Consider the following 25,955-nt stretch of genomic DNA (forward strand, 5'->3'; position numbering starts at 1 on the left):
GACAACTGTTTCCACGTCATCAGACTTTTTCCCCCCAAGAGTGTTCAGTTTGCAGCTCAGGTATTTTATTTCTGTCTCAATCAAATGCCATGTAATAAACACATACCCTCTATGCTTGGCTGATGGTTTATTGGAAATTAGCACACAAATGGAGAAGTGGGAGAAACCCCCAAAGGGCTATACCAATGCCCGGCAACATGGCACCCCTGGAATCATGAAGGCAGGGATTGTGCCATTATAAGACATACACTGCAATTGACACAGATGACTTAAAAAATATATGTGCATAGATAAATTGTAAATATGTCTGGCTGCCTAATGTACACAGAGATAAATATGCGCATATAAATGCACCTCATGTACAAATGCATTTGTATCACAGCAGTAATTGCAGAAACAGTCCCTTGTGCTCTTGGCTCTGCTGTCTCAGCATTGCATTGTCTCCACACACCCATGTACAACACTCCCATGGCTGCCGACTCTGATAAGTATCTAGAGGCACAGATTGCACTCGGGGAAGAGATCAGGTGCCACCAATGGCATATTAAAGCAGACAAAAGTCTGCACAAAAATCTAAATGACGAAGGGAGGACACGTTCTTCATCCAGCACTGCAAGTTGGGAAAAACTTATCACAGAAAGGATCGCCTACTGAGAAGTGCAGAATTCTTAGACAAAGAGAGAATAGGCTTACTTAGAGGTGCTGGAGGACTCACAGACAGCTGAAACACAATTACCTGGCTTGCTCAGAAGGTCATTCAACAACCTTACCTGCAGGTTGTTTTGAAGAAATCAGCAATTATTAGAAGCACATTTTAAGATGTGCGTGTCAGTTAAAAGGTTCTGAATTTGGCTTAGGAAGGGAGGCAAGTGGCTCATTTAAACTTTCATGCAGATATTCAGGGCATGTACAGAGCTGAATCTGCACTCAACTAAACAGAGAAGACATAATGCTTCACCTATGAGTCTAATGCATTTTCCTGGGCAAACATAATGATGTGAAAATCTGTTAACATCCATTTTCATAAGACAATTTCCTTAAGACTGAATTTCTACTCTAAAGAATCTTCAGGAGACTTAAGTTTCTTCAGGAAGAAACAAAAAGGCAAAAAACATTCAACTTCATAATCTGAAAAATAGAATAGTAATGACAAAACCTAAACCTAGAGCAGGGTTTCTCAACCATGGCACTATTTCTATCTTGGGCTAGCCTTTGATATGGGGGATTTTATTATGCATTGTAGGATGGCAGGCCACATCCCTGGTCTCTATTCACAGGATGTCTGTAGAACCTTTCCTCCAAAAAACATCTCCAGACTTTATTGAATGTCCCTTGGGGTACAAAATCACCCTTAGCTGTGAACCAATGACCTTGAACCTCTTAAAGAGTCCAAAGTGTAAGTTTTAATACTTTGTGAGAATTATTTCTCATAGCAGTTCTATGAAGTACCTGCATGTCAAGCATGGCCCCAATTTCTTTTCTTTTTCTTTTCTTTTTCTTTTTTTTTTTTCTTTTTTGACAGGCAGAGTGGACAGTGAGAGAGAGAGACAGAGAGAAAGGTCTTCCTTTGCCTCCAATGGCCGCCACGGCTGGCACACCGCGCTGATCCGATGGTAGGAGCCAGGTACTTTTCCTGGTCTCCCGTGGGGTGCAGGGCCCAAGCACTTGGGCCATCCTCCACTGCACTCCCTGGCCACAGCAGAGAGCTGGCCTGGAAGAGGGGCAACCGGGACAGAATCCGGCACCCTGAATGGGACTAGAACCCGGTGTGCCGGCGCCGCTAGGCGGAGGATTGGCCTAGTGAGCCGCGGCGCCGGCCCAATTTCTGTTTAAGGCCTCACACAGATTGTGTGGCCAGCTTGATGACCCTGGACTCCCCATACCATCTGAAGCCTCAGAGGATAGACCCTCTTTTCTAGATGCAACGTTAATTATGTTTCTTGTTGTTTCTGCATTTCCTTTTCCAAATTCCAAAATCTGTTGTTCCTCTATCCTTGGGGCAGAATAAAAAGGGGAAGGGTTGCTAGACCCATGTGAAAATCCTTCCATAGGTGTGCTTGACAGGGTTTCAGAGACCCAGTTCCAGCAGGAAGGGTTTTCCTTTCCCACAGAAAAATAAGAGAGAAACATAAGAAATAATATGTGAGCAAACATTTGAAAGATAGTCTTTCACCTGGTTTTTAAAAATAAAGCTGAGAAGCATTTCTGTGGATTTATCAAATGGCCAGTCAACTTTTCTGGATGTGTTACCTCTTCTCTAACTGGAGGTACTGCATAAAAATTTCCCTTAGGAAGCCAGAGTTCAGGGCTTTAACACAAAGCATTTCCACCAGCACTGAAAAACACCAAACCTTCTATGGCGGTGTCATAGGATTATGGACAGGCTGCCATCGACGGAAACAGTGTAACAGGAAGAACCTTCTGGCTGAATGGGCTGCTATCTTTGATGTGCACATATAGCTAAGTATAAGACTGCCTATCTGGGGGTCCTGTGACCACTTAGCTAATCATAGAACCTGATAAAACATCAAGGCTGATGCTGTGCCACAGCAAACATCTGTAATGCACAACCCAATTTCTTCCTTCCTGGATGTTAAAATGTTCTCCAGATGACAGCCCAAGCTTCCAGAGAGGGATCATTTTTTTGAGGTCTTAATTCTTCCTTTTATAATCTCATCAAAAATAAGACATCTAGAATGCATCATTCTAGGTCCCTCCAGAATTACCAACCCAGGGTTGTAACTATGGCTTCCCCATTTTTCCCTTCTCTACAAACCCAATTTTCCCTGCTTCCTATTTGACTCATGCATTTTGTCCAACTCTGCTGGTGTAAACCATGAAGCAGGCTTAAAGTCTCTGAATGCTGGCTAATCCCCCACAGGTCCTAATCCCAGGTGAATTTGTAATGAACTGGGCTTAAGCAAAAACGAGACAAGGCAAATAGCAACAGACAGGAAGGCTTGGAAGTGGTCTTGGCTTCTTTTTTTTTTTTTAAGGAATTATTTATTTATTTGAAAGAATTATATATAGAGAAAGATAGAGAGATCTTCTATCTGTTGGTTTACTTCCCAAGTGGCCACAAAAGCCAGGACTAAACCAGACTGAAGCCAGGAGCCAGGAATTTTGTCTGTGCTCCCACATGGGTAGCAAGTGCCCAAGTACTTGAGCTATCTTCTGCTGCTTTCCCAGGCCATTAGTAGGGAGCTGGATGGGAAGTGGAGCAGCCAGGACATGAACCAGTGCCCATATGGGATACTGGTGTTGCAGGCAGAGGCTTTACCAGCTAAGCCACAACACATGTTCCAGAAATGGTCTAAGAAAACAGGCTGAAGTGTTGCTCTCTACACAGAAGCCTCTAGAGGGAGGAGGGTTTACTTATAAATTATCTTTTTTTGCAGTAGAAGTTAGATTTCTACTTAGTAAAGCTTCTGGTAAAAACTCTTGCTTCAATACTGAGGAAATAAAATGTTCCTAGGATCTGGTGCTGTAGTGCAGCAGGTTAAGCTGCTGCACTTGGGATGAATGCTTCCCACATCACAGTGTCTGGTTTGAGTTCTGGTTACTCAGCCTCCCATCCAGCTTCTTGTTAAAGCACATGAGAAGCAGTAGATGATGACCCAAGTATCTGGGTTCCTGCCACCCGTGTGCAAGACCTAGATGGAGTTCTGGGCTTCTCGCTGCAGCCTAGCTTAGTCCAGATTGTTGAAGGCATTTGAGAAGTGAATCATTGGATGGAAGATCTCTCCTCTGTCTCTCCCTCTCACTCTGTAACTCTGCCTTTCAAATAAATAAATAAATAAATACATCTTTTAAAAAAATAATAAAATTTCTTAGGTTTCAGAACCCTAGGCTTAAAAACTGCCAAAATGTATTTTAACATATCAACTTCTTACTTAAAAGTTGCCATTTCAATTATTATTTAACCTTTGAAACTGCTGAATAGCCAGTACACAACCATATAAATACCCTATGTGAAAAGCTGTAATATTTCAAAATTCTCATTTTATCTATTCAATGATTTGGGTTGTGTTAAGAGCAGAAGAAAATACAGAAAAGCCCACTGATTACTTTTCATGTTCAGACATTTGTCTTTCAAAATCCCATGCTATTGCACATGTACAATAATATTTTCTTTTGTCTATACTTTAGAAAAAGCGCTACATAGGGGGTTCCTTTGCATATTATTTCCAACAATTTAGACACAACTGGAAGGTATAGCTCAAATTTTCCATTATAATTTACTTTGTGCTCAGAATAGTCACATGAAGTTTAAGCTACCAGAAAAAATCCTTAGAGAACTTTAACCACGGGCTGCCGCTCCGTAACAGCCAACATAACTCTTAAACACAGAGTAAGGGTTAAATGCTTACTTTTCTCTTTTTAAGGGATTTTGGAAAGAATAAATAGTTACCGATTTAGTAATGAAGGGAGTCCACAGGGCCCTTGTAAGGACTAGTCATAAATCATGCTAAGCCATCTGTGATACAGATATATCAGGGACAGGAAAAAGTCATTTTGATATCTGTTTTGCATTATGATAACCTTTGCAGGAGTGTTGAGCGCATTTTTGCTAATGTTGACAGAATTGTACTTCTACCAAAGAGACAAGTGGAAATGTCTGCCTAGCAGTGCAATTCAACTTGTGTTGTTGGGGCTGAAATGCTTAATAACTGACCAGATGGGGAAGAAGGAAACTCTGTTTATTGAACCTGCTAACCTTGATCCTTTGTCAATCATAATAGGATGGGAAAAGAAGAAAACAAACAAACAAACAAAAAAACCTTCAAAAAACAAATATATATTCCTTATAGTAGCCCAACTTGCCGTGCTGAGAAAAATAAAACTGGATTGAATTCTACTTTGTCTCACCATATCCATTTACAAAGCCCAAGCCATTCTTCATGCATGATTCCATTTAAACAAAAGAAGGCCATGACGGTACAGCACTGTGGCTTGGAGAACCTAATGATAACAAATTAATGCATCTAGAAGCTCACAGAAGACATCAGTGTGGAGTGCTACGTGTCTACAATAACAAGTCACCAATGAGGTTGAAAGAGAATTTGTCTTAGTGCACAAATCAGCTTTGGAATCAGAGATACAGCATAGTTCAAGAATTGTTAGAAATGACATTTGTAATCACATTGTGGCCAATATAGTTAATTTTGTGCCTCTTTAAAGCTGGAATCAACAACTTTCGTGGACGTGCACCTCACAAAGTCAATGTATCTTGCTCATTATGGGGAAATAATACAACCTGCTATCAAATTTATTTAACAAGGAAATATTTCTACTTTTGTCTTACAAAAAAAAAGTATCAACATGCCCTCCACATGATATGAACAGGAAAGTTCTATTTTATACATTATTGACTGGTGCTTCATATATGGAAATTCTGAACTGATGGCACAAGGCACATGCTGGCCTAATCTGAAATCAGTGATACAATGAACATTCATTAAAATAAAACTTAGAACACAGCACATAACCAATAATGTAAAATGCAAATTGAAATCTGAATAATCTTTTATTAATGATTGGTAATTTTCCTTAAAGTTTGCATATGAGAAACCAACAAAATAAAACAATACAGAACAAGTATAAATAAAAGAAATAATTGTAGCCTGGTTTTAAAGATGAGAATGCTCTAATGAGATATTTGCTAGATGTGTGAATATTCCTGTAAAGAATGTATGCTAATAGGTGACCCAGACAAATGTGGAGGGAAAAACAAAATAGACAAGGATAAAAACCTTTAAGGAACAGACCAAATGATAGAACCCCAAAGGACCAACTCTAAGTATTCAGTTTCACTTATCTACTGATTTTCTGAAAAGAGAATTTAAAGATCTCATTAAAACCAACCCATTTTTCTCTGTCCCAAATTATATAGACCCATTTAATGCAAGCCTCCAGATACCCACCTTGCAAACAGTCTAACACATTGCGCTTTGGGAGTGAAAGGAGAAACCACAAGTGCCAAAAAATATAATCAAACACTTAAACCAGAAACTTAAGAACCTTTGAATAATTAAAAGCAAACCCCAATATAGGAAAAGCAAGTATAAAAATGGAGAACACCGCCTTCCCCCAAACAACAACAACAACAAAACTAACCAGCTGAGTTGGGAGTTGAGGGTGAGTTAGCTTGGCTTCCATGGGCTGACACGTTGGTAGCAGTGACAGCTGTTTTGGCAGCATAAATATTGGCTTCCTCTTGAAATTTACCTATGTTCTTCTTGTACCGGATTCGCTTATTTCCAAACCAGTTTGATACCTAAAGCAGTTAAGAGAAGATAAGAAAGTTAACCTTTTTTCTTTCAGTGACACTGCAGAAGAAAAAGGAGGCTTCTGAAGGGGCTGAAGGGGTGGGCAAGAGGGTCTTCTCCTATCGTGACTCTGCAGTATCACTGAATAGAGCCGAAGTTACATCTTCCAGAGGAGCAAGTGCACAAGATGAGACTCCCTCGCTTAATATGAAATCACAGCTAAACCATCCTGGTGGAAATGTTCCCAAAGAGGGGCTGCTCAGTTAATCTAGAGTCCTTTTAATTTGGAACAAGCATTTTCAATGTGCTTACCTCTTAGGTTAAGGCCTAAAATAAGCCTAACAATTCATGAGTAATGCCTGTTTCTTATCAATGTTAAAGCTAACTTTACACACATAAAATACAGATTTTAAAATATCAATGTAGATATATATCACTATATGAGTGCTGTAAATAATACATTTAAAATTTTGAGAAGCTAAATAATATTAATATGGACTTGAATTCTTAGCTGCATTGTACTATAGACCTTAGGATTGGCATAATTCAATCCAACCGATTTCTCTGAATATTCTGTGTTATCTACATAAGGAAAAGTTTGGTGTTATCTACGTAAGGAAATCTGAAGCATACAACTGATTACTTCTTTGAATTCCAGGCTTTAAATGTTAGAGCCAATGAACATAATGAACCTAATTTACTTTCATTTGTTAATTTATTTCCTGCATGTGGTTCACAGCAGCTATCTGGTCCCTCAGCCTTTGTACACCAAGGCCTCTGCCAGACACAAGCGGAGACACAGTGAAATTCAAGTTTTACCCCTGTAATTTCTGCCTTGAGGAAGAAAGTTTTATACGTCATGCTCCAGATGTGATTTCAAAATAAAATGCTGTGATTGTCATATAGGGACACAGAAAAAATATGGATCTGGTAAGGGAGGAGGGAGTTGATCACACACATATCACAGAATACATGTAATTGACATTTGGCAAATAAAAGTCTTGCAAACCTCCACTTATTTTTTAAGTGCATTGGAAAATTTATAATGTCTTATAAGGGTAGCCTTCAGAGATCTATGCAGCTTATACAGAAATGCCAAGCCTTTGATATAACGGTCAAACTGTACCATTGCAATATTAGTAAATAAAAGAGAAAAAAATTTCATGCTGGTTCAACAGAAAAAAAGAGTTAAACTGGGAGAGGAGTGCACCTATGAGTACATCTCAGGACCACTGCCTATATAATTTCATTGTGAAATTAATGTTTTTTCTTGATATAACTTCACTATTCATATGACTCAATCATCATCAATTAATTATTAATAATTGCTTTTTGATTTATACATAAATTAAGGAGAGAGGACAAAAGGCCAGGAGATTTTTCTGGGGTAACTGAATGACTGGAAGAAAGGAGAGAGAGAAGATAGTTTAGGGGGGCTGTGAAGGAAGAAAGGAAATGCCTGAGATCCAGTTAAGTTAAATCAGACAGGTGTGGAAAAAAATGAGAAGGAAGAGCGTGGTCAGGGAGTTGTAGTGGGAATGATTCCTTTCTAATTGAGACTTGAACTGGTAGCGAAAATGCTAGTTCAGTTCAAGCATTTCCTATATTGTCCACTAGGCAATAGCCTCTGCTCTAGACAACGCACGGAATCAGTGCTTTCATTAATTAACTAATTGCTCAACAGTCGTAGATGAAGCGTCTAACATGTGTTAGCCACTAGAAATGCACAAATGAAACAGAGTATGAGACAGGTATTAGAGAAAGGATAGCAGATTTTGTAGGGAGAGTTTGATTCACATTTTGATCCTGTTAAGTTTGAAAAGCTGATGGGTAGAGCTATGGCAAAGTCCAATAGGAAGCAAGACCTAGGAGTCTGGCATTGCAGGAGAGAAGTCCCATCAGGATATTAGAATGGAGTTTATATTTCTGTTGTGGCCATGAAATAGATTCCTTAAATGAAGTATGTGGAGAGGCCAGCACTGTGACGTAGCTGGTGAAGCTGCTGCCTGCAGTGCCAGCATCCCATATGGGTGCTGGTTTGAGTCCTGTCTGCTCCACTTCTGATCCAGCTCTCTGCTATGGCCTGGGAAAGCAGTGGAAGATGGCCCAAGGCCTTGGACCCCTGCACCCGTGTGGGAGACCTGGAAGAAGCTCCTGGCTCCTGGCTTTGGATCAGTGCAGCTCCAGCTATTGTGACCAACTGGGGAGTGAACCAACGGATGGAAGACCTCTCTCTCTCTCTCTCTCTCAATGGATGGAAGACCTCTTTTTCTCTCTCCACCTCTCTCCCTCTCGCTCTCTGTCTCTCCTTTTCTCTCTGTGTAACTCTTTCAAATAAATAAATATTTTTTAAAAAATGAAGTATGTGGAATAGTGCTCTTCGAAGTTATATGTTCAAGAACAGCTTATTAAAACAGATTGAGGCCTCAACCTTAAGGATTCTGATTGAGAACTGAGACCCAAGAATTTACATTTCTAACAAGCTTCCAGTGATGCCAATGCCACTTTCTGTGGATCACACTTCAAGTACCCTAGTAAATGGCTTTTTTTTATGTTTTTTTTTTTTTTTTGACAGGCAGAGTACACAGTGAGAGAGAGAGAGAGACAGAGAGAAAGGTCTTGCTTTTGCCATTGGTTCACCCTCCAATGGCCACTGCGGCCAGTGCGCTGCGGCCAGCGCACCGCACTGATCCGATGGCAGGAGCCAGGTACTTCTCCTGGTCTCCCATGGGGTGCAGGGCCCAAGAACCTGGACCATCCTGCACTGCACTCCCGGGCCACAGCAGAGAGCTGGCCTGGAAGAGGAGCAACTGGGACAGAATCTGGTGCCCCGACCGGGACTAGAACCCGGGGTGCCAGCGCCGCAGGTGGAGGATTAGCCTATTGAGCTGCAGCACTGGCCGTAAATGGCTTTTTAGAGGTCTAGGGAGAGAATGGTCAGTAGATGCATGTTTAGGTGGATTTTGTTGGATAAGTATGCTTTATCTTTTCCCTTTCTTTTTGCATCAAGAGGAGTCAACAGCTTTTAGTAGATTTAAAATAATCTATAACTTTAATGGAGCACGGTTAAGGACTACTGGCTTGAGCATGAAAAGATGGGGTCTAAAGAAAGAACTACAATGTTTAGGATAGGTAGAGACAGTAGATTTTTTAAGAAAACTGAACAGAGGGCTAGCATTGTAGTATAGCAGGTAAAGGGTGCTGGTTCATGTACCAGCTGCTCCACTTCTGATCCAGCTCCTTATTCATGGGCATGGGAAAGTAACAGAAGATGGCCCAAGTGCTTGGGTCCCTGCCACCCATGTGGGAGGCCCCGATGAAACTCCTGGCTCCTTGTTTCAGTCAGGCTTCCACCTGGTCATTGTGGCCATCTGGGGAATAGATGAGCAGATGGAAGATCTCTCTCTGGTTGTCTCTCCCCTTCTATCTGTAACTCTAATTTTCAAATAGATAAATAAATATTAAAAAAAAAAAACTGAGCAAAAGATGCCCAGGAGAAAGGAGGAAAACTCAGAAGAATGTAAAGCAAAGAGTGTCAAGTGAAATTTAAGAAGCCAGGGTGGTTATTAACAACAACAAAGACAAGAAAGACATGGCCCAAAAAGCATCCTCTGGATTTGGTAACAATAGAGAGATTTTGGAAATCAAATAATGCAAATGCAACTAAAATCCTAAAAAGAAAGAGTGAGCTCCTTACAATCCCACGGTTGACTCTTGTCAAAAACATGCTTCTCACCTGATGCTCTTTCTATTCTATCATAATATGTTTCTTCTCACTGGGACATGTCTGGCCATGGTGGAGTAGCTTGATTGCTGTTGGGAAGCAGTGAGGTGAAGAGCCTGGGATGGCTTTGGGAGGGATGTGGGGAGGGAAAGGTGACAATAATTTTATTGGACAAATTTCTTGTGCCTCAAATCTCCATAAAGAAGGAACAAGCCAGGATTCCACATCTTATCTAGCTGTAATATAGGCTGTCTTCACAAGGGTTGGTTTTGCTATCAATGGAAATGAGAAATTCTGAACCCTGAACTTGAATTTCAGACAATAGAGTAATTTAATTCTATTCTAAGCACAGATTTCAGGACTGAAATTCACTGACTTGTGAGTCAGTGATGTGTTTCATACCTACAATCATCCCTCCCCAAAGCAGCAAATATTAGAAAACATCATTTCTTTTTTCCTTTGAACAAGGACTCTAGATTTAGACAACAATGGTTACAATCCTAGAAAAAAACTACTTGAATTTGACCACTGATATTCTACTTTCCCAGAACTGTCAAGACTAGAAATGACCTTCAGCTAGGTCAAGGTACCTAATGAAGGTCTGAATTAAAAGGGGGTTCTCAAGGATGTTTGCTGCTGCAAAATACCCCTCAGCTTGTCGAGGAGGCCCTGACACTCCCTCCATTCTGCAAATACCTTTTTGCGGAATTCTACATTCTGCCTGGACCTAATTCTGCTGAGCCTAACACAGGTAGAGGGGATCCGCACCCTGTGGGGACTAAGAGGAGCCAGGATTCAACTGAAGGAAGAACAGATGTTCAGACAATGCAAAATAACATCTACTTTATTTCAAAAAAAGGTTAACTGAAGTCACTCGAGAGAGTAGACTTCTCCACAGCTCTCTCTCCTCCCTGCTTTTAATAGAAATATCAGCATACTTAGTTTTCTTGCATGTAATATAATTCTGAGGGAACCTTTCAATAGATTTCAGAACTATCAGTAGTGGCATTTGAGGTTCAGATTGAATACGAAGTTTGGAAGGATCCTTTGAGTGAATAAAATGTAGATACACACAAATATTGCCTACTTATGTATTTCATATTCATGCTCAAGACTCTGGGTCTATAAAAATTTTGTAACATATCTTTCCAAGTCAACAGGCACCTACTGTGGCTATTGTTCTGTGGGGGACAGGGGTACTCAGTGACATTTCGTGCAACTGTTCCAATGTAATCATGGTGACATGTAAAAGTTCCTACACCCCATCAGTTACAGAGGCAGCACATCAAGAGAAGACATTTAAGCCCCTTTTCATTTAAAAGGCTCTAAAATAACAAGTTCCATTCACTGCCTTTGAAAGCTCTTGGATTGGGCAAAAAGTGGGCTAAGGAAGTGACAAAGATTGAGAAAACAGTGGGACAAATTCAAAGAAAGTTCCAAGTACATGTAAAATACTTCACTCATTTGAAGCAAGAGAATGAGTGCTCAGTGAAAATGACCCTGCCCCTATTTTTATACTGTACCCTACTTATTCTCTTCCTTCTGCAAATCCCTTTTAAGCTCTTCCAGGCACTTACCTGGAAACTCTGGGATATGTATCAAGTGCTTACCTTGCCACTTTCAGGTTTTAGCTGATGGAGCTCTCGAAGCATGCATTTCAGTAAACCAGGACCTCCAAGATCCTGCCATTTGGCTCCACCATGGCCAGGCTACAGGATGAGCCTCCTGTAGGACCCCTTACCTGGGAGACTGTGATGCCACACTTCTTGGCTAACTCCTCTTTGGCTTCCTCACTGGGGTAAGGGTTGCTGAGATGGGAATAGAAATATTCATTCAGGATTTCCGTTGCCTGTTTGTTGAAATTCCGTCTCTTCCGCCTTCATAAAGAGAAAGGAAATAACACCACCAAAGTTCACACCAAATAAATAGAAAATGGGAAAGAACAAGATCTACTTCCAGGAAAAGACAAATTTTTGAGCAAAAGCTGTGTGCAAAAGGGCTGAATGACCAAATCATGACTAAAATGATTTCTTCAATACTTCATTCTACACTATCTGGGTACAGGAGAGAGGAATGATATTTAACCAAAATTTGAACCATCTTGGTTTTGATTCCTGCATCAACTGAACGTCAGTTGGGTGAGTTTGGTCTCCTTGCAAAACACCTCAGCTTCTTCCATAAAAAAAGAGTCTCACTGATGTCACAGAGTTAGAGGAAGTGAGAAAGGAGGCCAGGTTTGGACAGTAGGCAGCTCAGTGGTGAGGTTTATTTTTCCCACCAAAATCCAGGCATTGGGCCTTATCTCTACAGTAATAGATTCCAGTCACCCACTTTTTACAACTAGCAAGGTAGATACGGTTATTCTATTTACTGATGAAGAACTGTATTCATAGGTCACTTAGCTGGTACATTTCAGAGCCATCTTAACTCAAGTTGGCCCAACTACTGAATCCAGCCTCTTTCACTATGCACACTGGCTCCTAGAAATCACACAGGGACTCTGGAGCTCTATGTTAAAAACAAGGTATCATTTTGTCTCTCTTCCACCCCAGGTAAGTGCATGCAACATTTTAAAAGCATCTGGGGAAGAAGGCAGGGAAGTGACTGCAATGAATCCTCTGATTTCTTGACCTCCTTAGATGGAAAGAAGTGGCCTTCCTTGGCCAGTGCAGCAGCTAAGTGGTAAAACAAAAGCCCGCAGAAATCTTTTCCACATGTATGTTGCCAAAAGAAAGCAAACCACTTTGTGAATCAAGGTGTTTTTCTGTGTTTTTTTTTTTTTTTTTTAAGTGTTGATTGAATTAATGTAAAGTGAGAAGCGCTTTATTACTTCCTCATAGCTAAGACCTGAGGACAGCCGAGAGAGCTACTTAACAGGGACTCTGGGCTCACTGCAGACATAGGTTGGCCCTCCTGGAGGGTTTAGGGCCTTCATCTTGAGAGTTCTATTCGCACTTTTCCTTTCCTGCTTTTATTGAAAGCTTCTCCTTAAAGTAAAGATTTCTAGAATATCCCTGGTTATCCCAGGACATAGACTTCCCCAATTCAGCCAACAGAAAGCTCCGATGGCCACGCTAGACAGGAAATTCAGCTAATACTGTGTTTTCAGGGTCCCTCTTGGATTAATTAGCACACTAAAGTGCCTGATTTTACCGGATGAACACCATCTGTCCACAGGTATTAACCACATCTGTCCAGATTACGCCAAGCCCAAGTTGCTCTCCCAAATCACGCTGAGTTTCTGGGTCACCCAGCATCAAAAATTGGACAGATTGGATTAAAAAGCGCAACTACAAAGTAGGCCTGTGTTAAAAGCTCTCGTATGATGGGGATTTGAGGAAGATGGCCAAGTGGCTGACTGTTCTCCAGGCTGGTCTTTAGATAACTTCTGGCTTCTTCTCTGCCTGAAGAAGATGCTGTTTTAGGCCAGGGCCCCCCGAAGGCTCCCCTAATTGGGAGAGCCTTGGTTGTTTGCATTAGCATTACAGTGTGTTTTTTGGGACTCTTCCAATTGAGCTCACAGAAGCCTCCCTGGATCTGGCTGGTGGCGTGGGGATGGTGCAGGCAGCTGTTCCTGCTCTGTTCTCCTCGTGATGTGCACTAGCCCCTAGGTGGTCTCATCCACGCCGACGGATGGAATCGCTTACCTCCCCTGTCAGTAGCTGTCTTCAGCCAGGGCCTTTGAAATCCAAGGATGAGGGTTTTTCAGAATTTCAAGAAACTTAGTGAACAGAGCAGCTCTATGATGGGAAGGCTGTTCAGGAGAACAACTTCGGCTTGGAGTGTTGTCAGCTCAGTGAGTTAACTTTGTGATTTCAAGCCCATCAGGGGCTTTGATCATGGGTTTCTAGGCTTTTAGTTTAAGAAATGCGAGAGTTGATTAAATATTATGTGATAAAATGCAAGGTTTTAGGGAAGGAAACCGTTTGACTCACAGGGCCCATGGAGAAATTTTTATGAAAGACTGATGATAGTGAGAAGCACAGGCATCATAGACAACTATTGTTAACTACCAAACATGTTATCTCTAATACCTCTCCAATGAGCATTGCCTTATTTACCACTGCATATAGTAGGTGCTAACTCAAACTATGTTTCCAAAAATAGTAGCACCTTCCACTCAAATTGACTGTCTTCTTTGTAGCCCTTATTATTTAACGGTGCCACCACAGAAACAGTTCACTGCAGTTGCTAACTTGTTCATTCATTCGAATATTTGAATGGCCAAACTCTAGGAGTAGCTAGTATGGCCAGAACCTAAGGGTGATTCTCAACTGTTCCTATGTATTTACCTTCATCAGATAAGATGAGCCCCCAGAGCAAGGCCTGTTAGTTCTATCCTCTTAAATCTATCTTTTGTTCCACTCTTGTTGTCGTTGGTAGTTTTAACATGTCGTCATGGGATCATCTGACTTGTACTGCCCAATAGTACCTTCTGCAGTGAGGGAAATGTTCTTAATCTGTGCTTTCTAATACAGGGCCATTAGCCACAGGCGGCTAGCATGCACTTAAAATATGGGCAGAGTAAGTGGACAGCTAATTTTTAAATTTTTATTTAGTTTAACTTAATATAATTAATTTAAATTTAAAATCAAATAGCCACATACCAGACAACGCAACTCTAGACTGATATTTTCCAGAGCCAAGTGTCCAGCAGCCTTCCTGGAGACAGAGTACAGTTCTGGGGACCCCATCAAAAGCATGGAATATCTTGGACACGTCCTGCTTTACTCTACTCCATAACATATGAGATAGGAATATTTTCCTCTGAATATTTACATAAAATGCAGGAGGTTATGTGCTCTGTGAAGACTGGATCCACATTTAAATACATTTTCTTTGTCTTTGGCATTCCAGTGGCTAATATAACAGAGGACAGGAGAAGTTCAATTAAGTGAATAAATAAGTCTTAATCTAGTGCCATTTGGACTGGACCATACTAGATGTCCTTTTTTCCTTTCTTACCATCTTCTTCTTTGGTAATTCATTGTATATAACCATCTCTATCAAGGTGAAGTACAAAGATATATTTCTAATCTCTTGTTTATTATTTCTATATGTTCCAAAATGTTATGGGAAAAAGTTTGAATTACTGCTTGAAAATCATTTAGCATGGGGCCGGTGTTGTGGCTTAGTGGGTAAAGCTGCTGCCTGCAGCACCAGCATCCCATATGGGCTCCACTTCCGATACAGCTCCCTGTTAGTTTGCCTTGGAAAGCAGTAGAAGATGGCCCAAGTGCTTGGGTCCCCACACCCACATGGGAGACCTGGAAGAAACTCCTGGCTCCTGGTTTTGGTTAAGCCCAGCTCTGGCAGTTGCAGCCATTTAGGGAGTAAACTGGCAAATGAAAGACCTCCCTCTCTTTTTTCCTCTCTCTCTGCCTCTCTGTAACTCTGTCTTTCAAGCAAATAAATCATTTTTTTAAAACTAAGCTTAAAAGGAAAAAGAAAATCATTTACAGTGCTGACAAATTTGCTTGCTCTCTCTTTCTAAACTAAGGAAGCCATTATGTATAGTTGGACAATCAACCTGTATGGCACAATGTTTGGTACATAGCATGAGAGGATAAATTTTGAATGCATGGATAGACTTTTCAGCCAAACTTTCCCAGCACTGTTAAGTCAATGTGAGGAAGAGGAAAGGATTTGACTTGAGAGGGACAAACCTGGGCCAAGTACTCAGTAGAGGAGTGTAGTGAACAGAATCCTAAGATTCCTGGCCCGTAGTGTACATACTTCCTTGGGGAGGGGATGGGACAGTGACTCTGAAGGGACATCACTCCTCTTATCAGTTCCTAATCACTCAACTTTGAGGAGTGAAAAGGATGAGTCAGTGAAAACCTTAAAATGGAGAGATTTTCCCACTGGCTTTCAGAAACAAAGCAAGCAGCTGCATTGCAACACTGCCCATGCCTGGGGAGTCCCTGAGAAACCAGCCCCTGTGGTTGGGCTTGCAATCATAGGCAGCTGCATTCTGCCTACAACCACAATTTGCCTAGAAGAGAACCCCTAGCTTGAAGGAGATCACGGTCTCACCAATGCCAAATGCAACTTAGGTGAAACTGGGGCAGAGGATCCAGCTAAACCTTGTCCAGACCCCTGCTCAGCAGAAACTGCGAGATCCTAAACCTGTGTTGTCTTCTGTTGCTAAATGTGGGCTGACCTGCTATGCAGTAATAGAAAGCTAATACAAGGCTTGTTCCACAACAAAATAGTAACATTCAATTCTACATACCTATTAGATTACAAAGGATAATCCTATTACTGTATCAATCTCTCTTTGTGCTTTATTTGTCTTCCATGAAATCTTTTCTTGAGGAGACCCTGCCTATCAGAGGCAGCCTGTGAATGGAGGTGTCAGCAGGGAGTACTGTATGTCTTTCTTCCTAGGGTTTGCTTGGCTCTGCTTTCCCAGTTGTAGTTAAGGACACTGGAGGCAATGCTGTGACTTCCTCAATCAGGAAGTCTGGGCAAACATTTATTTTTGAGCTGGGAAAGTCATTTGCTCCGCCTTCGGCTGGCATTTGGGGTTATGTTCTTTCACTGGTAATAAATATACTTCCCCCTCACCCCCCAAATAAATCACAATAGTTTAGTTGTTTTACTCTTGAATCTTGGCTCAGAGACAGTGATTCAAAGGTTGCAACCAAAGCAAGAAAGAGATTCTGTCTTCAAGTGATTGTTCTTCTGGTGCCAACTGGAACAATCTAGGCAAAGGCTGGTGCAAGTGAAAAGAACTATGTACAAAGCTCACCAAGTTTGTCTTTTAGAGCCTGACCTTCAAAACTGGGCACAGTAGAATTACTACAAGAAGAAAGCCAATGAGACAATGATTCTGCTTCTCCCTTCTCTCAGATATCATTCTTGAAAGAATCCAGTCTGGACCCAATCTCTTTTTTTCTTTTTAGTATCGGCCAACATAAATACCAACTCCAGCATCTTAACCAGGGAGTTACCATGGGGATAGAAGTGACACATGCAGTGTGGTGGTGGCAAAAGCACAGAAGAGAGACCCAGACAGGGGCCACAAGTCACTGCATTTTGCATTGTGTGGAACAGGTTGCCTTAAAGAAGCCAGGCTGAGAAATGGCCATGGGGCTAGGGTGATGCTTTAGGGTGATTTTGCCTATTCCTGCTTTATCACTAAAATCAATCTAGGAAAAACCTATCTTTATTTTCACTTTCTTTTCACACATTCTACAGGATTCTATTGGTCTAGGGATGCACTCTGCTAGGTGGTATTCTCATTCCCTCTTCCAAACAACTCAGAACACATGGAATTAAAGGGAGATTAGAAAAAGATGCCAGAGCATTTTAAAGATGTTTATGGACTGTAAAGCTCACAGTTGTGAAGAAAGAGGAAAACGCAGGTAGGAGAGTTGTTTAACACATGATTTCAAGGGTGGTGAAATTCAAGAGAACAGTGCATCATTCTCTGTGATTGAAACTGCACAAATCTATAGATCACAAAATGGTATACTGGCCCTGATGTATCTGACATTCTCATAATGACAACTGTAGACAGAAATTATTTTCAGGAATTGAAATAACGAACGATGATAACTGTATTCATAAAAGATACACCCTGAAACGTAGGCATTATATCAATTATTACAATATTTTTCTAAAGTAGATGGAAGATACATTTATCACTCTCCTATAAGTTGGATAACAGAAGCAAAAGGAATCAAAGTGAATCTTATATATCTATTGATCTAGATTTGGAATACCAAGAACTGATCACTCGTTCTTATTTCCCAGTTACTGTCTTCTTGAAAAAAGACCCTTCTATCCACAATTTCTTCAAAGGAAACCTTTGAACTCATGAGCAGCGATACCATATAGAAAACACCAAACCAGATACCTCCTGGACCCTCAAGTCCGAAGTACCACGTCTTACTCCTCTCTGGATGTCTAAAACTCAGCTCAGAGTGTGGCTCATGGCAAAGTATTCATACATGTGTGTTGAACTGAAAGATGTGCTCCCTTCCTACCTATGGATAGCTTTCAGACAAACAGAACTGACCCTCTTGGAGAACGCATATCCTTGCAGCATGGTAGTGAGATGGCTACAGGCCCATGGCTATAATGTGCATCTACAGCAAAGGGTCCCAAGGCTACAAACACAAAAATATTCCACCTCTCTCTCACGATAATTAAGTCATCCTTGCTGCTCACCCAGTACGAGTAGCAATGGTCAGGAAAATCATCCTCTCTAATCACACATTTTCTTGGCCCTGTGTGATACCAATGACCTCTCCAACCTCCCAATCTGTCTTTACCAAAATTAAGGACCATCTACTATCTTCACGCTACTGTTTGGCTCAGCACTTAATGTGGTGAAACTGGAGCCTTCAAAGATGGCCAGCCTGTGGTTCTCCAAGAGGACAGGGCAGCACTGCCCCACCAAACACTCACCGCGCATCCAGAAACCGGGAACGCAGGATCATGACGGCCTCGCACGTGCTCTGCTTGAGCTGCATCTGGATGGAGCTGAACTTGCGGTGGATGATGCTCACCATCCGCTCGATCTCCTTCGGGGAGATGGGCCTGGTCCGGCTTTGTTCTCGCAGGAGATTCATCACGTGGGTGGTGAACTCATTGCATGCCTGGAACGGCAGGACGACAGGTAAGGGAGCCTTGAGGACCTGAGTCTCTGCATATATCAGGTCCACCATGTGAGGCTGGTGGGCTTGGTGAAAGATCTATGGAAACTCAAAAAGCCAGGACAGTTTGTGGAATTGTGGCAAATCAGATGGACAGAAAATGTGACTGCCTGGAAATTTCTTTCAGCTACCCAGGATCCATGCTTTTGGTTTTTTTCATGTAAAAGAAAATTCTTCATCATTTATTCCAAATCATTTTCATCATGATCTTACTGCTGTGAAAGGAAGGAACATAAATCCTAGGATAAAACACAGTTTACCACCCTTTGCTCCTGTATTAACAGTGAAAGAGAATTTGGGGTCAAATATATATCATGATGTATGTGGAGCTTCCAAATACTCAATTCTGGGATGCATAAACAGCCGGAAGAGTTTAAGCGAAATCACAGAATGAAAAGCTCTGATAACTCTTCTAGGAGATTCTTCATCAACCTATTTCTGTTTCTAGTTTTAGTATAAGAACTGCTCCCGTGTTAGCCATTTCAAGATCCACTCTGTCTGCAACACAAGGGGACTCTGTCCCCAGAGGGCTTGTAGAAACACCACCCAAATGTGATTTGGGGCATTCAGGAACTAACTCTAAAGAAATTAAAACTCTCAAGTTCAGACCCACACACATGAACTCTGGGAGTGAAATTGGAAACTGTATTTCCTCATCTGCTTGTTTTACAGTGGGGAGAACTGTGGCCCAGAGACGTGAAGGCACGTTCCTAAAGGCACAAGGCAACCAAGATGGGGCAGAGGCGGGAAGGAGATGCTTCACCTGCCAGGCCATGGCTTAAGAGGCTAAGCCTGCTGCTCTGAAAACTTGTTCTTTCATTACCATTACTTAGCATCCACAGTCTGATTTCCTTCGCTAAAGCTTCAAGCAAACACCTATTCACAGAGTAACTCTCAGCTATGCTGTAAAACTGGATTAGATTTACAATGAGAAAGGCAAGTGGATGCTTTGAGAATTGAGGTACTAAAGTCTCAGAGGTCTCTTACTTAAACTAATAGCAGAAACACACCTCCTTATTGATGACATTGCAGTGCTGCTGCTTTTATGACACAGAGCCCTTCTCCTGGGTCAAGAATGCAGGAACACAGTAGTAGCACAGGCTCACTGATTACATATGCAGGAACTGCTTTGAGGTTCCCTGGATGCAAACCTGTAGGCTGATGCATCAGGGGGCTGTGTCCAAACTCGGAGAGTGGGAGGCTCTGTAGAGACTCTGTCTCCATGAATATTTGAGCAAATCCTTCATTTTTATTCACCCTAACCCTATAGCAAGGCTAACAGTGCCCATACAGAGAGCTGCAGATGGAATGAGTGGCTCACAGGGACACTGCAGAGTTGGCTGAGTAGATGTGGGCGTCCTAGGTTCAGATCCCTGCCTCTGGAACTCGTGTAGCTGGAAGATCTTGGGAAGTTACTTGACAAATTATTGCCTCATTTCCCTCACTTGTTAGATGGGGATGTGGTGTGGATTAAATGAGTATTATATGTGTGCTGGGGCCTACAAATGCATGCCATCCTCAATTCAAAGTACAAACTACTTGGGAAAATTACTTTCTATGGTGAAGCTGAACATCTTTTTATTTGATTATTGTTGATAGCCTTTGCCTATGTTCCTGCTGAATTAGGGTCTTTTCCACTTTTTATTTGTTGAACTTTTTATTTAGTGGAGCACTGAACCTTTGACTCTAATCTAAATTAAAAATATGTCATCTCAAAAAATAAATAAAATATAAAGTTGAAATTAAAAAAAAGAAATCCAACATATTATCATAATTGGATAAACTTCTCCAGGCTTCAGTTTCTCTCTTGGTAAAAATACAAAGGAACTTCAAAAAGTTCATGGAAGGGGTCAGCATTGTGGCACAAGGGGTTAAGCTGCAGATGTCAGCATCCCTTCTCAGAGTGCTGGTTCGCGTCCTGGCTACTCTGCTTCTTGTCTGGCAGCAGATGATGGTCCAAGTGCTGTGTCCCTGCCACTCACATGGGAGACAAGGATGGAGTTCCTGGTTTCTGGCCTTAGCCTTGCCCAGACCTGGGTGCTGCACCATTTTGGAAGTGAACCAGGGATAGAAGATCTCTCTTTGTGTCATTCTGCCCTTCAAATAAACTTTTACAAAAAATTCATGTAAAATGGAATTGAAAGGTAAGTTAGGGCTGACGTGGTGGCAAATTAAGCCACCAATTGTGATATCTGAGTGCTGGTTTGAGTCCTGGCTGCTCTGAGAACTAGAATGGAAGATCTCTGCTTGCCCTCTTCTCTCCTCTGTCACTCTGTCTTTCAAAGAAGTTAATAAATTAATCGTTTTAAAAACAGATAAGTTTATGCTGGTAAAAAAATTTTGAAATCCACGCATATGAGTCCAGGTGGTAAATATATCCTTTCAACTCTCCAGGCATACGTTGAAGATAAATCCATAGCTGATTGGATCCTTAGAATATTTTGTTCTCCACTAAGAAAAGTGTTGATACAAACATAAGATCTGTATTACAAGCTTGTGCCCTACCTAATGTTTTCCCCTAAATGGTACAAGAAGTGGAGAGCAATCAAACCTGGCAGCGAGTAGTGAGTGAGCTGGCTGAGATTCTGGGGCCGTGAGATGGCCGAGTGGGGAGTTGGCACATAGCAAGGATCCCAAGCATCTTTCTAGGGAAAGGCAGAATCCCGCAGGGTTGCAGCCTCCCCACCTCTTTGGGACTCAAATGGTCCAGCAAACCATATCTCAGCTGGGAAGCCACAGTGCTAGGCTAATAATAATGTGCTTCATTACAGGTTAACATAGCACTCATGATATCGGATGTTTATTTAGCGTCTTTCATCCTGGAGCCCTTTCTGCTCTAGGATAAATAGACGTGGAGTCCTCTCACCCACTGCTGAGGTGCAGCAAAGCAGCTGTTCCCCAGCTGCTCAAGAACACACAGCAGAGAGCGGACAGCTCCAAGTCCACTTCAGATGGACAGAGCACAGTGATCCACAATGCACTACCCACACCTCTTCCCCTGTTAGCCCATGCTTGGCATCTTCAGAAGCTGGGCTACGTTTTTGAGATCAGGTGCTCACCTTAAGTCAAGAAGTAGACTATCTTGTGGTCACAGGTATGACTAATGGTTAAATAGAGTGCCCATAGGCTGAAGGTTTTTGATGTGGCAGTCATAGGCAGAGGACAGCCACTTTTTGGAGCTCAAGGTGCTGCCTCTCCAGGGTTGAGGTACTTCTAAAAAGGGGCTTCCCTGGCTCTAGGGCAGCAGACAATAATGAAGGCCTCTTGGAGACCCTTGCAAAGGTCCTGAAGTTTTAGCTCACACCCCACACTCTATGCAATGTGCCTTCTTCCCTTACTCAGTGCAGTTGGGTTTGGGTGTCAATTGTACCCAGAAAAGTAACTGGGAGCTCTCAGTGGTGAACTGCATTAGCCCAGCTCAGGTCAGCATCAACGAATGTGCCCCATTCAATATTCCAACAACATTATTTCCAAAAGCCAAAGAGCTACGCAGAGCTACAAGAGGGTGATTTCCTTAAATAGCTCCTAGAATACAATTAGGGTTTCTGATACCATGGTTTTAGGTGCTAGACTATGCTAGTGTTTAAACACCTTGGCTATCAACATGATCTGCTGAAAAAGTGTTTTACCAATCCTATGTAATGAATAAAACAATTTCCCCCTTTCTTTCTAATGAAAGTCTCTAGAAGCTTCTTTATTCAATAATCTCAGGTGAAACAATGGCTGGTTGAAGTAGTTTCTCTCTTTTTTTTAATTGGGGGGGGTGTGGATGTGAGAGGAGATATGATAGCTAATTATTGTGTGGCTATCTGCCAGCACCATACCCTCCCCTCAGAAAAAATTCTAGCAGAATAAAATATTAATCAGTTTGGAAATTTCAAATAGGTACTACTAAAATAGACAGTGATATTTTTTATTTGAATGGGGTTTCTTGCTTTAAAAAAAACACCCATGAGGAATTGTTACAGAAAAATGAAGAAGATATATCTCTCAGACACACTAGCTAAAGGTTAATAGCATAATTTCCTACAATCTGCTATTTACTATAATTAACAACACAACTAATATTAATAAATTATTAACCATCCAGGGTGCATTAAGCAGTAGTCACACCTTAACCAGAAAATGCCAAAAAAAAAAAAAAAAAAAAAAAAAAAGAGAGAGAGAAACAAAGAAAGCGAACATTTTAGAACTTTTTAAGAATGATAACTATAGTGACTACTACTACTACACATGTCTAACTTGCTCTGTACTGGTGGGAGTACTACCCAAAGTTCCCAATTTCCACAGTTTTATTATTCAGAAGAGATTTTTATCACCAGCCTCTCTTAGGTGCTACCAACCCAGTTCAGGGAAGTAACAGAAAGGACATTAGCTACTCCATGGTCTACAGATGTAGACACATTCTCCTTATTAAACAGTTAGGCATTGTTCCAATGAGTTTTCCTGGGCTAAGGGGCAAAGACCACATTCCAGGGCTAACTGTGTCACTCACGGATGGGTGACTTCAGACACGTCTTCACCTCTGTCTTCACATCTGTACCAAACTGGAGATGATGATGGCATCTATCCTGATACCTCGCCACAAACTTGCTAAAGGAGCAAGTGCAATTATGCGGCCACTATGTATCATAATTGGGAAACAAGCTATTGAAATACTGCTGCTGTCAGCGTTTGCATTTGGATGCCAGTGTAAAAGTGATGAGAGCTTCATTCAGGAAAACAGTTATTTCATCTCTGTTGCTCGCAATCGGAGCTGTGACTAAAGCCCATTTTCAACACCTTCCACCCTAACCTCCCTTCCAGGTATGAGACTAGGGGGAAAAGCCAGATGATGGGCTCTTTTTGGGCCATTGTTGTTTGCATGGGTTCCCCAGGATGATAGGCTGTCAGGCAAAGGCCAGTCTTCCTGGTAAAGATGAATGTGAAGAGAACTGAGCAGGAAGTACCAAGAGGCCTCTTAGGGGTCTTTAAGGAAGGGTCCCAACTGTCTTCCAGAGTCAGGTTAGGGAAGACTCCAAATTCTCTCACGGCGGTCCAGATGGGGTAACTTATAGCTGGGTCAGGTGTTTGTGCTCAGCACTTCCTAGTGTCTGGGGAGAGGTCTCCTTGGCTGACACTGTGGCAACAACACTGGTTCTTTCCAATTAGGGGAAAGACCATGACTCTCAGCCCATTTTTGTTTTTCTCCTTTTCAACCCTCTATTCTTTTCCTGATGGTTGGATTTCACCATGCCTGGCTATAAGCTCTACAGCACATTTTGTTTCCCACCTAAAAGAGGAGATTTGTAGAAATACACTTCTAAAGTAGACAGGAATGCAATCATGCAACTTGCTTTGTTTTAAATTTTAAAAAGGCTATTTCTATTTGAAAATGTAAATTTTCTATGAGGCTTGCATTCGCCTGCCATCCAGACAATTGTAAGTGGACTACTGAGAGTTTTCTGCCTTTTGTGTTTTCTCTCTCTTTTCTTTTGAATATTAAAAAAAGAAAAACTGGGGGCTGGTGCTGTGGAGTAGTGGGTAAAGCCTCTGCCTGCAGCGCCAGGATCCCATATGGGCACCAGTTCCTCGCCTAGCTGCTCCTTTTCTGATCTAGCTCTCTGCTATGGCCTGAGAAAACAGTGGAAGACAGCTCAAGTGTTTGGGCCCCTGCACCTGCAAAGGAGCCCCAGAAGAAGCTCCTGGCTCTGGATTGGACCAGCTCTAGCCATTGTGGCCATTTGGGGAGTGAACTAGTGGATAGAAGACATCTCTCTCTCTCTCTCTCTCTCTGTAACTCTACTTTTCAAATAAACAAATAAGATCTAAGGAAGAAAGAAATAAAGAAAGGGAGAAAGAAAAGGAGGAAGAAGGGAAGGGGAGGGGAGGGGAGGGGAGGGAAAAAACTAAAAATGCAATGAAAGTAAGTTAACATAGAATTTCAGTTCAATATGGTATCCGCAGAGAGGACAGCTTGCACGCCTGCCAGTGCAACGGTGAAAATAAGACTGAGGGTGATCAAGATGGCTAGAAATTAGCACTGCACCTCCTGACCAGAGGACACAGTCTTGGTGTGTAAATTAGTGCATGTAGGTAGTGGATGGAGGGAAGGAGCTTCTTTAATAGACAGAGGCTCTGTTATAATTAAGATACTTTGCATTCATCCACTGCTTTCTCATCTAAAGCTTTTCTTGTGGCAAGACTTTGGTCTAGTGGTTAAGACACCCATATCCCCTATTAGAATGCTTGGGATGGATACCTGGCTTGCTCTTGACTCCAGCTTCCTGGAGACCCTGGGAGGTAGCAAGTGATGGCTCAAGTGATTGGGTTCCTGCCACCCAGATGAGAGACCTGGACTGAGTTCCAGGCATTGGGCCTGAGCCTTGACCTGGTATGGTGTGCACATTTGGGGAGTGACTGGATCAGAACTCCCTCTCTTTCTCTCAAATATATTTTTTAAGGTTCTTCTCTGATGCCAGCATGATAGCATGGCAAGTAAAGCTGCCATCTGTGACACCAGCATCCCATATGACATTGGTTGGAGTCCCAGATGCTCCACTTCTGATCCAGTTCCAAGCTAATGCACCTGAGAAAGCAGCAGAAGATGGCCCAAGTGCTTGGGCCCCTGCACCCACGTGGAAGACCTGGAAGGAGTTCCCGGCTCCTGGCTTTGGACTGGGCCAGCTCCAACCATTGCAGTCATTTGGGGAGTGAACCTGTGGAGGGAAGATCTCTCTCTCTCTGTAACTCTGCCTTTCAAATAAATAAATAAATTAAAAAAAAAAAAAGGCCAAAATATCTCCAGGCCCAAAGGTAAAAAAAAGGCTTTTCTCTTTCTTTGTTGCATATGATTTATATGGTCTTTTGGAGCCTTGCCTCCAAATCCACTGCTTTTTCCCATACATTATGGCCTCTGTGGGGGTACACTACGTAAAACACCAGATCCCATATACTATCAGTGCCGTGCCAGGATTGAAACCAACTTTGCCTGGCTCCGGGGGTCTCTCCTGAACACTCTACCCTTTTCATAGAGGAAGCTGTGTATTGCAGAATACATCTGACTCTGGGCAGAGTGCTGGTCTTCATAGCAAAGGTGTAAGAACCTTGCCCCAGGCACATCCAGCAAAGAACAAACAAGGGCCCCAGGAAACCTCTGCCCTCCCCACGGGTCACAGCGTGACCACTAATGACCTTTAGTGCCCTGCTGCCCATCACTGGGCAAAGGTCCCACAGGTATTACATGTTCCTTCTATTGCTTTTTAATGTCTCTTGACACATGATCACTTGAACTTCACACATTGTTTGAATGTCTTC

At 42.0% G+C, this 25,955-nt stretch overlaps 1 protein-coding gene and 1 long non-coding RNA gene across 11 annotated transcripts in view; one reads left to right on the plus strand and one right to left on the minus strand.

Annotated features, from left to right (window-relative positions):
• LOC149125402 (uncharacterized) overlaps positions 1-25,955 on the plus strand; it is a 518,945-nt gene that overhangs the window by 353,197 nt on the left and 139,793 nt on the right. The window lies entirely within an intron of this gene.
• The window catches only part of PBX1 (PBX homeobox 1), a 332,058-nt gene that overhangs the window by 73,411 nt on the left and 232,692 nt on the right, over positions 1-25,955 (minus strand). For all 10 annotated transcript variants that reach the window (XM_089299648.1, XM_089299650.1, XM_089299652.1 and 7 more), the window contains 3 exons: positions 18,412-18,602; positions 11,735-11,870; positions 6,118-6,277 (listed from right to left, as the gene is read on the minus strand). In XM_089299648.1, coding sequence (XP_089155774.1) covers positions 6,118-6,277; positions 11,735-11,870; positions 18,412-18,602 — 487 coding nt within the window. The remainder of the gene's footprint in view (positions 1-6,117; positions 6,278-11,734; positions 11,871-18,411; positions 18,603-25,955) is intronic.

This window comes from Oryctolagus cuniculus, chromosome 7 (assembly GCF_051225735.1).
Source record: "Oryctolagus cuniculus isolate XC-2025 breed Fujian yellow rabbit chromosome 7, ASM5122573v1, whole genome shotgun sequence".
Lineage (NCBI taxonomy): Eukaryota > Metazoa > Chordata > Mammalia > Lagomorpha > Leporidae > Oryctolagus > Oryctolagus cuniculus.